At 38.1% G+C, this 13,238-nt stretch overlaps 1 protein-coding gene across 1 annotated transcript in view; it reads right to left on the bottom strand.

The window, feature by feature from the left end:
- LOC143731331 (homer protein homolog 3) overlaps positions 1-13,238 on the bottom strand; it is a 47,554-nt gene that overhangs the window by 22,585 nt on the left and 11,731 nt on the right. Inside the window, exons 3-5 of the mRNA XM_077222183.1 lie at positions 12,917-13,073; positions 2,423-2,554; positions 2,099-2,206 (exon numbers count right to left, since the gene is read on the bottom strand). Of these exons, the coding sequence (XP_077078298.1) occupies positions 2,099-2,206; positions 2,423-2,554; positions 12,917-13,073 (397 nt within the window). The remainder of the gene's footprint in view (positions 1-2,098; positions 2,207-2,422; positions 2,555-12,916; positions 13,074-13,238) is intronic.

Here is a 13,238-nt window from a genome sequence, read left to right as displayed (position 1 = left end):
AATAGAATCCATTTGTTATCCCGTAAATCACTGAAATGTGTGTGAATGTAATCATATTACAGACTCAAATACAGGACCATAATATCCTGTTGCTGTGCGAATGTGGCTTTTTGCAAACCAAACTCACGCTCAAAATTCAGAAGTGAAACTTAATTGGTTCTAGATTTCAGATGTCAATCTGGTTTATAACCAAACTGTGTGAATGTAACCATGTTTAACACTATAAATCAGGACTGACAATTGCATCTTGTCCTCTCAGATTCCACATAATGAGAACGGATGCTGACAAAAGCGAAACTAATGCACATCGTGCAGAACTCAGTGTGAATATCAGAACAAACGGGCGGTCGAGAAGGTCTGCGTCACTTCAACAGCCCGTTGACCTGAAAAGAAGAGCATCATACGAGAAGACAGACGCTGGCAGAGAGTGAACAGGACAGCTCCGGATAATTTTATCACTGTCCTAGTTCTCCTCTCACTTCCCAGTGAGACGAATGACCCAGCTCATCCTGCGCTCTCTCTCTCTCTCTCTCTCTCTCTCTCGTGAGGTGGGCCTAGGATTACAGTAACTCTTTGTTTACCACAGACACTAAATATCTGTGAGAAACAAAGCAGAAACTGCATGAAAATGAGTCATGTTTGCCCGTGAAAAAAAGAGTGTTCTAGGCAGTTGCTAGGGCGTTGCTATGCAGCTGCTGAAGTGTAGTGAGTGGTTGATAGGATGTTGCTATGTGGTTGCTAAAGAGTGGTTTCAATGCATTGGCAGGCTGCTGGAATCTTGGGTGGCTGCTAGAATGTTGGGTGGTTTCTAGGGCGTTGCTATGCAGCTGCTAAAGTGTTGCAAGTGGTTCTAAGGATGTTGCTATGCGGTTGCTAAGGAGTGGCTTCAATGCATTGCCAGGCTGTAAGAATATAGGGTGGTTGACAGGGCGTTGCTATGCAGCTGCTAAAATGTTGTGAGTGGTTGTTAAGATGTTGCTATGTGGTTGCTGAGGAGTGGTTTCAATGCATTGCCAGGCTGTAAGAATATAGGGTGGTTGACAGGGCGTTGCTATGCAGCTGCTAAAATTTTGTGAGTGGTTGTTAGGATGTTGCTATGTGGTTGCTAAAGAGTGGTTTCAATGCATTGCCAGGCTGCTAGAATGTTGGGTGTTTGCCAGGGCGTTGGTATGCAGTTGCTGACGTGTTGCAAGTGGTTCTTAGGATGTTGCTATGTGGTTGCTAAGGAGTGGCTTCAATGCATTGCCAGGCTGTAAGAATATTGGGTGATTGCCAGGGTGTTGCTATGCAGCTGCTAAAGTGTTGTGAGTGGTTGTTAGTATATTGCTATGCGGTTGGTAAGGAGTGGCCTCAATGCATTGGCAGGTTGCTAGAATGTTGGGTGGTTGCCAGGGCGTTGCTATGCAGCTGCTAAAGTGTTGCAAGTGGTTGTTAAGATGTTGCTATGTGGTTGCTGAGGAGTGGTTTCAATGCATTGCCAGGCTGTAAGAATATAGGGTGGTTGACAGGGCGTTGCTATCCAGCTGCTAAAATGTTGTGAGTGGTTGTTAGGATGTTGCTATGTGGTTGCTAAAGAGTGGTTTCAATGCATTGCCAGGCTGCTAGAATGTTGGGTGTTTGCTAGGGCGTTGGTATGCAGTTGCTGACATGTTGCAAGAGGTTCTTAGGATGTTGCTATGTGGTTGCTAAGGAGTGGCTTCAATGCATTGCCAGGCTGTAAGAATATTAGGTGATTGCCAGGGCGTTGCTATGCAGCTGCTAAAGTGTTGCAAGTGGTTGTTAGGATTTTGCTATGTGGTTGCTAAGGAGTGGCCTCAATGCATTGGCAGGTTGCTAGAATGTTGGGTGGTTGCCAGGGCGTTGCTATGCAGCTGCTAAAGTGTTGCAAGTGGTTGTTAGGATTTTGCTTTGTGGTTGCTAAGGAGTGGCCTCAATGCATTGGCAGGTTGCTAGAATGTTGGGTGGTTGCCAGGGCGTTGCTATGCAGCTGCTAAAGTGTAGCAAGTAGAATTTTGAATTCAGGATTACTACAGTTTAAGTCTGTGTGCTTTTTCACCTGCTTATGCACATATTGCACACAAAAGAGCTGATGTCACACCTGAGGAGCTGCGATACTGAGAGCGGCGGAGCTCAGCTCCATCTTGTCCTGTGATTTCTCTCTGGCCATGCGTGCAGCTTCCCTCACCTCCTTAAAACGCTCGGCAAACTGCAACAAAAAAACCCACACAATGCAGTATTATAGGAGGGGTGATGCAAGTACTTGCAAACATGTCTGTGTAAAACTGCATTATGTTGTTTTTTTATCTCATCTCAAGTGTTTACATTCATGCACTCGCACAGAGCATGTTTCAGGTCGACCAGGGACAGAGTATCAACTGTGAACTGGTCATTAAAGCAGAAATTATAGTCCTGACGTCCACACCTGGTGCAGCTGATTCTCCGTGGCGAATCCGAGGCCGTAGACCGTGTTGGCTCTGCTGTCGGCCCACTGACCGAACTTCTGAGACGTCTTAGTGAACGTCATGTTGGGGCTGATCATGCTGTTGATGATCGCCTGCCGAGAGAGAAGATCTCAATCACAAAAAAACACTATGTATCAGATAGTTCTGAATAATAAACCAATTAAAAGAATATTCTGGGTTCAAAACAAGTTAAAAATGTTTAAAAACATAAGATTCAGTAATTTTTACACAATACATGCAAGAATGCCAAAAATTGAGTAATAATGCATTGAGAAAACTCCATAGAGGAAGGCAACATTTCTCATTTTCATTTCATTTAACTTTATGTTTATACTAACTAAAACTATATAGAGATCTAAAAAAACAAAAAACTAATAAAAATGAGAAAAGCACACAATAATAGAAAATATGTCTCAAATGACATTTTTTTAACCACAACATCTCACCCTAAATAAACCAGCATTGAAAGTGCAATACTGTCAACACGATTTATGCTTGTTTTTACAAATAGTTGCTTTTATTTTGTGTGGTAATCAGCAGTTTACCACACAGTATTTGAACAGTGAGTGTGTATAAACAAATGCAGGTGCATAAATATTAATATATAACAACAGTGTAGCACAAGTGTTTCATGCAGCTTTAAATAGAAGAGCAGTAATAAATGCTGAAGTCTAGATCGTAATCTTTCAGGTTAACAGCCTGACCACAGCCACACTTATGACCCTTGAGAGAATGTAAAACACGAATTCTACACAATTTAGAGAAGTTAAACACTTTAATGCCATGTTGGAGGTATTATAAGTATCTAAAATCCCGCATGGTTTTTATCAAAATCTGAAGAAACCAATAAAATTGTACAAACATGCACATTATAGTCTGCTTCAACCAACAGATTCAAACAATGTGAATGATGTAACGTGAGACACGTCCATGTGCATTACTGTAGACTTTAATTCACTTTAAAACACTTTGACTTTATGACCAAGCCTGCATGATGAAACAACAATACAACCAGAGATGCTTTTAAATGATGTTTACAAAAAATTGGATAGTTATGTCTTGAAATCAAATTTTGCAAAACAGTAAAAACCAATGCAATCTTATTCCTAAATGACAACGATTTGAAAGACAAAGATTTTTATCAAACGTTGGACAGGCACAATCACAGTGAAAATTCAGATCTGCGTTCTGACCCAGAGAGATCAGTCGTCATGTATAGATATAAAACAGTCAGTCTTTTCAAGTATCATAATATCTGTGACAAATATTCATATTATCACAGAAGTACTGAGATAAAAGTTTATAGTTTGGATATGAAAACTAATGTCTACGATAGCGATCAAAATGGAGTAAATCACCTTTTGAAAGTAACATTTCGCTTAAAATAAAGATTGTTTCATTACATCGCTACACCAGTAGGTGGCGACAAGTGACTAAAACGTAAACTCTAAACATTATGACTGTAAAAAAAAATATATTATTTGTCATTGAATCATTAATTTAAGAGATTCATTGAAAAAACACTGATTCATCCAGTAATGAAACAAGTGAAGTCTTTATGAGTGAGTCATTGAATCATTAATTTAAATAATTCCAATTAAATATATATTTTTGAAATAGACTGCAGCAAATTAATATTTTTTAAGAATTCTAGTAAATTATGTAGGGATGCACAATATTTCGGCCACCATATCGGTATCGGCCGATATATATTCATTTTTAATATTATCGTTATCTGCCTGATAAGAAAATTATACAAAATAATTATACACAGTACACACACATATATTATGTAAACACAAACTTTTATTTTGGATTTATCGCTGTTAATCGTTGCCCAGCACTAATATATATATATATATATATATATATATATATATATTATAGTATCTCACAAAAGTGAGTACACCCCTCACTTTTCAGCGAACATTTTAATATATCTTCTCAAGGGACAATACTATAGAAATGAAAGTACTCACTTTTGTTGCCAGCTATTTTGACAATAATGGCTGTACGTTGAGTTATTTTCAGAGGACAGTAAATATATACTGCTACAAGCATAATTTCTATAGTATTGTCCCTTGAGAAGATATACTAAAATGTTTGCTGAAATGTGAGGGGTGTACTCACTTTTGTGAGATACTGTGTATATATATATATATATATATATATATATATATATAAAATATTTATATTGATAGCCTTAATATTGGCCTATTAAATGTATCTTAACTGAACTGGATCTTTCATCATATTGCTGTTTCATAAAATAGTGTTCACCATGGTAAAAGTGTTGTAGGTCATCATGACACACAGTCTCTCATGGCTTATTGTTTTATTCTCTCTTGTTCTCTAATGACCCCTGTTCCTCCTGACAGCACGAGTCATGTGACTGCAGGAGTCATGTGACCACAGATTACCACGGTGACCGGAGGAATAATGGCTGAACTGGACATGTGACAGTGAGGTCATCCTCAATCCAAATGTGGGTCAGTTTAGAGGTGTTGGGTGAAGTCGAGACGCTCCGGTAATCCACGTACAACTGAGATTTAGAGGCTTTGGTGAGAAAACAATCATGAGTTTAATATGAATGCTGAAATCCTTGTAATAGAGAGATCAAACTGAGTGACGTTAAATACTGATGCAACAACAGAACAAGTTTATGATCTTGAGAAAGCCTGATTTAAAGGTGTTGTATGTAATTTCATTGACTGTATTAAAACATAAAAATAAAAAAATTAAAGTCCCCCTTTGTTTATATGTCTATGTGGTGTTTTTAATATGCTTTAAGACAAAGCATGTGTAAATTCATAAGTCGACAGCATTGCTGAGTATTTTCTCCTTAAAACTGCAGTGAACCAAAGACAGCCTCAAAAACACGGTTTGAAATCGCTGGTGTTTCTGACGTCACAAACTACCTTGTAACCAATCAGATCAACGTGTGATCGTCATTTCTGTTACAAATAATACAAAAGCATACCATTTACTTTCTTTGTTTACCAGTTCTGTCTAACAAAGTATTAGATATGACTGACAGAGATCGTAAACTAATGAAGACGGAGAATGTGTGATCAGGCGCTGCCGTTCTCTTCTCAGCGCTGTTGCCAACTATTTTCAAAGGAATGTAGCTAACGCCTTTCCCAAATGTTGCTAGATGACATCATACGCTAATTAGCATATTCATGACGTCATCGCGTTGTACTTGCGTTCTGCCTGCCTAATGTGTTTTCTCTCTAAATATTAATATAATATAATATAATATAGCCGAATGTCCAATAAAGCTGTTCTCATTACCTATATTATTTTTGTCAGACAATAGAACAAGTAGCTATGATATAGTGATTTTTTTAATATGTGTAAAATTATCTAAATTGAGAGAGTTCGGGAACTGTGTGAAAGCTCTGTGATAGTGAGTATTACAAGTAATAAGAACAAGAAATTAAAATGGTCAAACAAAACTCTTTAAATATGAAACAAAAGAGGAGCAGATAAGTGAAAAGTCTGTGAAAAAAAAAAACTGCCGCGTGCTCTACACATGAATGTGCTGCTCGTCTCCATTCACTGAAAAAAGTTAGACGCAGTTAGAGAGAGTGACGGCAGGGAGAAGGACAGTACTGGCAACATCTGGAGGTTACTGAGGTTTAACTAAAAAGTCGCTAGATTTGTCGCTAGTCGCTTTTCTGAAAAAATGTCGCTAAAGGGGTCTGAAAAGTTGCTAAAAATAGCGACGAAGGCGCTAAGTTGGTAACAGTGCTTCTCAGCGCCACCCGTCAAAATAAAAGGCCGGAGCGCCGTCACAATAAAAGTCCCGCTTCCAACACATCGGCAAATCATAAAAACTTATCGGCCGATGCCGATATTTTAAAAATGCCAAATATCGGCCGATATATCGGTCGACCACTAATCATTATGCATTAATATGAGGAGATTTTCCGCATGAAAGACCCACGACTGCAGATCAACGTGCTTCATTTCTCTCCGATACGGTAGAAAATTAAATTAAATTAAAATGTGGAGGATTTTAACTATGATAAGATGATTGACAAGCCAGTTTATGCGACAGAAGGCAACTGTTAAAGAAGCAATTGTATGACGTGATTTTGCTAAACACTCAAAAGGATCTACTTTTTCTTCACAAAAAGAGTACATTCTTTTAGGGCGTAGAATAAGTAGGCGAATTGAGACGCACCATGAGACTATTGTGTCTGATCTGAACTCACACCACTCAAGGTCGCATGTGAACTGCAGTCTTTCGATCGGCGTCTCGGACCGAGAGGTTAGACAGCTCTGATCCGCTCCATCAACAAGTATATCGATCGATTATCCCGACCGGATGCAAGTCTTGTAGCTCTGCATTGATGCATTACTCTGAGCTCTCCTTTAAGAGGCGTCTCATTCCCTCTGATATCAGGTGTTGAGCTATTAACCTTCTCTTCTGCGTAAATCCTCTCGCGGGGAGTATTTCGTTCCGGCCCTAATCACATCAACTCAATAAACACCATCAGAAAGGTTGATGTTATTACGTTACACCACCACATTTTCGGATGGATTTCCTGGCATGTTGAATCAGTGCACTGATAATCACGAGACTCACTGAGAGCATTTCTGAAAAACCTACTGTACGTTTACATGGGTGCTCCTAGTATGCAGTATTTGCATCATAACAAGCAAAGTACACACATCTTTCCACATGCATTGAAAACCCCCTTGTTGAAAGGAAATGCATTGAATGTGCTCTTGTAATGTACTTCAAATCTTAAAAGCATATTTAAAAAAAAAACATATTACACATAATATACCACTAATGACATAAAAGGCTACTTAAGTGCACTTATAGAGTACACAACCTTGACTTAAGTACACTTTTTTTTAAAGTTCACTTTGTAATAATGTCAAATTAAATGTTTTACTTTATGTTTTAATAATCTTGTGTCATGCTTTAAAGTCCCCATGAAATCAAAATTTTTTTTTTTTTGGCTTTTAGTATAAATATGTTTAGAATATGAATACGCATTTAGAAGACATAAGCATTCAAAACTTACATTCTCTCACATCCGTCAATATGGATCTATGATTTTGATGTCATCACTCCGCACTTTAGCTTCTCAGATTTTCTGTCCAATCAAATGCTCTCTAGAATCTGTAGCTCCGCCCCCTACATTATAAACAGACGCTGAAGCTGCGACTGAAATCACTTCTTCACACATTTACTATTTTCTACATGGTGAAAGTGCACTATATAGGGGATAGGGAACAATTAGACAGTGTAAATATGCTTTCCATTGTGGCGAATGAAGTCTGGCTTCACATTAGTGTCACATGATCCGCCGCCGCTCCTGTTCAGGGACACGATACACAGAGCGGATCATGTGACCGAGTCCCGCAGACCAGAAAACGTATCAGACCCATTTGAATTCTGCACATAATTCTGTATTTTACAGTGATACTGAGATTATGAGGAAACTGCAGCTTTACTGAGTTCAACAGCTCTGGCTGTGATATAAACGAAACGCTTTTTGGCCATTTTTTAAAAGGGGAGGGGCTATTCGATATGCCCCGCCCCTTCTTCCTCTTTCAGTGGAAATTACATCAACACATTAAATTATGCTGCGCGTTTCAAGGCAATTCAGTGGGCCTTTATAGAAGTAAACTTATGATGTGTTAACTAACATAATAAAGCACATGTTATCCTTGATTATACCAATAACTGTTATTTGTAATTACACGTTAATGTATTTTAAATGTACTAAACTGCAACTTTATTACAAATGTGTAATTATTTAAATACGTGACATACGTTTCAATAGAAATGACACAATCTTCATCTTGACTCATTAATTAATTAGACTGTCAAAAGGTCTAAATGTCAAAAGAGGTTTAAAGGACAAATTAATATTCATTAATATTATCGATTTAACCACACTGACGCTATCAGATGAGAACAAAATTGGAATTGACTTGCACTGAATAATGAGACTATTGTCTTCTGTAGAGAATATAGCTGAACTGAATCAACATTGAACTGAGCTAAACTGAGCTCTAGCAATGACAAATGTGTACCAAATGCAATGGATAAATGCATAAATGTAAAAGCGCAGTATATTTCTAGTACGCCAATGTGAATATAGTATTACTGTATGACTGTATGTTGTACGTTACAGTGCAGTTATCATCTTATGCAGTTTAAGACAATTTTGTTTAAAAACAAATGTTAGAAATCACAGTTATTGCTTCCAGTTGATCTGTGACAGTGCAAAGGGAAGATGGAGTATCTCACACTGTGTGCTCAGCTGTATACTGAGCATTTTGGCAATAGTCACATGCCATCAAGGCATAGTCAATAAACAGAGAATAGCTGTGCACAGTGCAGTATGCAAACTGTATGAGTAATATGATAATAATGTGCTAATGCAAACATACCACTAATCTGCAAATGTGCTTGATTTCCAGGAGACATTCTTGTGAGAAGTCTGACTCTGTAGTGGTTTGCATACTGTATATCCAACATATCTTATTTATATACTGTATATATACACTACTGTTGAAAAGTTTGGGGTCGGTAAGATTTTTAATGTTTTTAAAAGAAGTCTCTTCTGCTCACTAAGGCTGCATTTATTTGATTAAAAATACAAAACAAACCCAGTAATATTGTGAAATATTATTTCAATGTATAACAGCTGTTTTCTATGTGAATATATAGTGAAGTGTAATTTATTCCTGTGATCAAAGCTGAATTTTCAGCATCATTACTCCAGTCTTCAGTGTCACATGATCCTTCAGAAATCACTATAATATGATGATTTGATGCTCAAGAAACATTTATGATTATTATCACAGTTGAAAACAGTTGTGCAAACTGTGATTTTCATTTTTTTCAGGATTCTTTGAAAGTTCAAGAGAAAAGAATTTAATAAAAAAAGAAATATTTTGCATTATTATAAATGTCTGTACTGTCACTTTTGATCAATTTAATGCGTCCCTTCTCAAGAAAAGTATTAATTTCTTTAAAAAAACAACAAATTGCATTGACCCCAAACTTTTGAACGGTAGTGTATATATATATATATATATATACAGTATATGCTGTATAGTCTAATATACTACATTACTTAGAGTTATAGAGTGCTGCACGGATGATGAATTTTTAAGTCCAAACCCCGGAAACAAGTTTGCATTTTAGCACTTTCGGTTCTGTTCTGAAGTCTATGGGTTTATTAATAGGTTTTGGGTTAAAGTCCCCCTGTGGTGAAAATCCAGCTTTTAATGTTGTTTATATCTCTATGTGGTGTTTTTAATATGCTTTAATAAGACAAACCATGTGTAAATTCATAAGTCGACAGCATTGCTGAGTATTTTCTGCTTAAAACTGCAGTCAACCAAAGACAGTCTCAAAAACACGCTTTGAAATCGCTGGTGTTTCTGACGTCACAAACTACCTTGTAACCAATCAGATCATTGTGTGATCGTCAACGAGTGGATCTCTGAGCTGAGTGAGTGAGTGGAGGCGGGGCTCATTTGCATATTCATAGAACCAAGCATACTAAATGAGGCAAGGGTGTCGAGTTACATTCAAGATATTTTAAGGCATAAATAATTTTTTTTCTTCAAAAAATTTTTTTTAAATATGTCATTTTGGTGATCAAAGGTGAGCTTTTAGGGATACAAATATTGAATACAGGGAGACATGCTTAAAAAAAAGGTCAAGCTCCAAATGTTTTAATGTTTTTTTTTTTACGATTACACATAATACATCAGTAATACCCCCATCTTATGATTTTTTATAAAGCTTTTACTTGTTTTGAAAACATACCAAAAAAAAGGGTTGCTAACAGGTGTCTAAATGAAGAGGTTTAAATGGGTAGAGTAATTTACTAGTTGCTTTTACATCCTCATTCTGTTTATGATCAAACTATTCTAACTCAAACTTTCAGGAAAAGTTTTTAAAGACTGAACTTACTAGATCTTTTTTCCATTCTCAAGTGACAGTGATCATAAGGGGCGAGACGTCATCCAACTCAACAGGTGTGGATTAGGAGACGCACAGTTTGGACGTCGTCACAGCAAGCAATAGTTGTTATTTCAGCGTCTCGGTTAACTATAGACCAGATATAGTCCGGCGGCTAAGAGTAACACACTTCTAGCCAAAATAACCTCGAATTTGATTACATGTCATTTTTGCTAAAATAACTTTATGATATTCCATCATGTGAGCAAAGTCAACAGTGATTACAAGCTGTTTGGTTTTTATTTCTTTAACAACCTACAAGTCAAGTCACCTTTATTTATATAGCGCTTTTTACAATACAGAGTGTTTCAAAGCAGCTTTACAGGGATAACAGGAAAATAATGCAACAAAGTTTGTTTCCAGAAGAAAATAGCGTCACAGTCCAGCTTAAATAAGTTCAGTGATGGTTCATTTTTGTTGTAAAAAATGTATTAATTTAGTTCATTTATATACAGTAGTCAACATTTGAAGTGGATCAAAAAAAGTTAATCAAAGTTGCCCGAAAACAAGAACGTACCATTGTTCAAAATTCATGAATAACTTTGATGAAAAGTTTTGATCCACTTCAAATGTTGACTACTGTATCGGTTCCCAACAGGGGTCTCGGTCCACAAGGGGGCGTCGGCGAGCTCTTTAGGGGGTCGCGTCATATTTTGAAAAGTGTAGAACAGTGAGCATTAAAGCAGCAGTCCGTAACTTTTTTGTGTTCAAAATTTACTAAATGTATATAATGAGCGAGTACATCAGGCATCCATTTTCCAAACCGTGTTTTTGTCTTATCCTGAGTCACTATGGTACACCTATAATAAGTGTTTATATTGGGACTATTTTACACTGGTTCGGGTTGTAGCCCAGTGCCTGTGTGACTCGACATAGACATAAACAGAGAGAAGTAGCTCCGGCTACAATGTTCTTGTCACGGTTCATTGATTCACTGACTCTTTCTCGCGCTGTGTTTGTGCTGCTCGTTAGTAGGGGCGTGGTCGCTGATCAGCCACTGATTGTCATCAGCGCCAGCTGATCCTGATCAGCGATCTCTATTTATACCCTGGTCTTTCGTCTCGTGTTTGTCAGATCGTTGTTGGATGTATCCTGTGCTGTTTGTTCTTCGTCTGGTGTTCCCGTTCCTGTTTTGGAGTCGTGTTGAGTTTACTGTCTGCCTGCCGTCGTGTTGAGTTCCTGTCTGCCTGCCGTCATCGGAGGATTCTGTCTCATCTCTTCACTTCACGGATTATCAGGTGGCTCTCTTCACTTCACGGATCATCGGGTGTCATAGCATCACGGACTGTCGGGTTGCTCATCTGCCCCTGCGCTACCATTGTGCTCTGGACTGTGTTTTCTCACCACCTTCATTCTGTGTTCAATAAATCTGGTTTTCTGCACTTGCATCTTCTGTCATCATTCCCCTCGTCACAGTTCTTCCGCAAGACGCATTATTCTGTTAATAAACGCATGTTTATTAATCGCTAGAGCGCCAAACGATCATATTACATTAGCTAATTTTATTCACGATCCCCTGGCTGACCAAAAAATGGGTTTTCAACCATGACAGCCCTTAAAACCAAATGCAGGCCAAGACTGACCTTTGAGGATGATATTCGTCTTGAATCTCTCCACGCATTGACCAAATTACTCACTACTCATTTCCTACACACCAGTGTGAATACTGATATTTTTGTTATTGCATTTCAAATAGAGCCAATTAATAGGCCACTCCCTATACATATCTGGTTATAGTAATAAACATACTGTTTGTTTAAAAACATTTTGTCATCCTTGCTGCAAGCTTACAAGAGCGACAATATCATTAAGGCTCAATCCCAATTCACCCCTTGTTTTCGAGTGCACCCCTTGGCCCTTAAAACAGAGTTACAATTATAATTATAAGAGTTATAAATGCCTATATTATTATTATTATACGAGTAATGCATGGTGGTGTCATCTGAGGCTAAATTTAAATGTTTAACCGTTTACGAAGCCATCTCGCCGGTGATTCGCAGTGCATTCTGGGAACTTTCTCGTAGCGTGCCTCTGAAAAATCTCCGTTTCGAGGGCTATGTAGCCCTACCCCTCTATCACAACAAGAATCGGGACACCCTACCCCTAGAAGCGAACGCGCAAAACGAAGGGGTAGGGCCAAGGGCTGAATTGAGATTGAACCCCACCCTAAATGTGAAGGGGGCCCTAAAATATTTTCTTGGGAAAAAGGGGGTCTCAGACAAAAAAAGGTTGGGAACCACTGGACTACTGTAAATATACATATATATATATATATAGCCGCTCCGGAGAAAACCGTGATGAAAAGCCCAGTTTAGCGCGAGTCTGGTGTGTGTCGGGGAATATCTGCCACAAAACCTGTGTTGATCACAGAGCTTATGACAGCGAAACTCGCCACAGATTTCATCAAACTACAGAGCAAACCGGTTGTGAACTGGAGGAAGCGACTCACCTTGGTCCCCCCCACACTGATGATGCGGTAAGCGTGTCTGTTAGCGTCATAGAAGAAGGAGACGGTGACCGCATGTTTGCTGGCCGGGATCCAGTTGCGTTTGGTGCCGGGATCGATCTGGAACACATGAGCTCGTGTGCTGTAGATCGGCTGTTCCCTACGACACACACACAGTACAATGAGTGTGTGTGTGTGTGTTCAAACAATATGACTGAAAACATATAGCCTACCGTACATACACACACAATATATATACACTAATAAATATTATTATTATTATTACACATGAAGCAATTTAATAATATTGATCATATATTCTTTT

This window comes from Siphateles boraxobius, unplaced genomic scaffold (genome assembly GCF_051911475.1).
Source record: "Siphateles boraxobius isolate OS27281-9 unplaced genomic scaffold, OSU_SipBor_1 86, whole genome shotgun sequence".
NCBI classification, from domain to species: Eukaryota; Metazoa; Chordata; class Actinopteri; order Cypriniformes; family Leuciscidae; genus Siphateles; species Siphateles boraxobius.
This window is presented reverse-complemented; position numbering and strand designations above follow the sequence as displayed.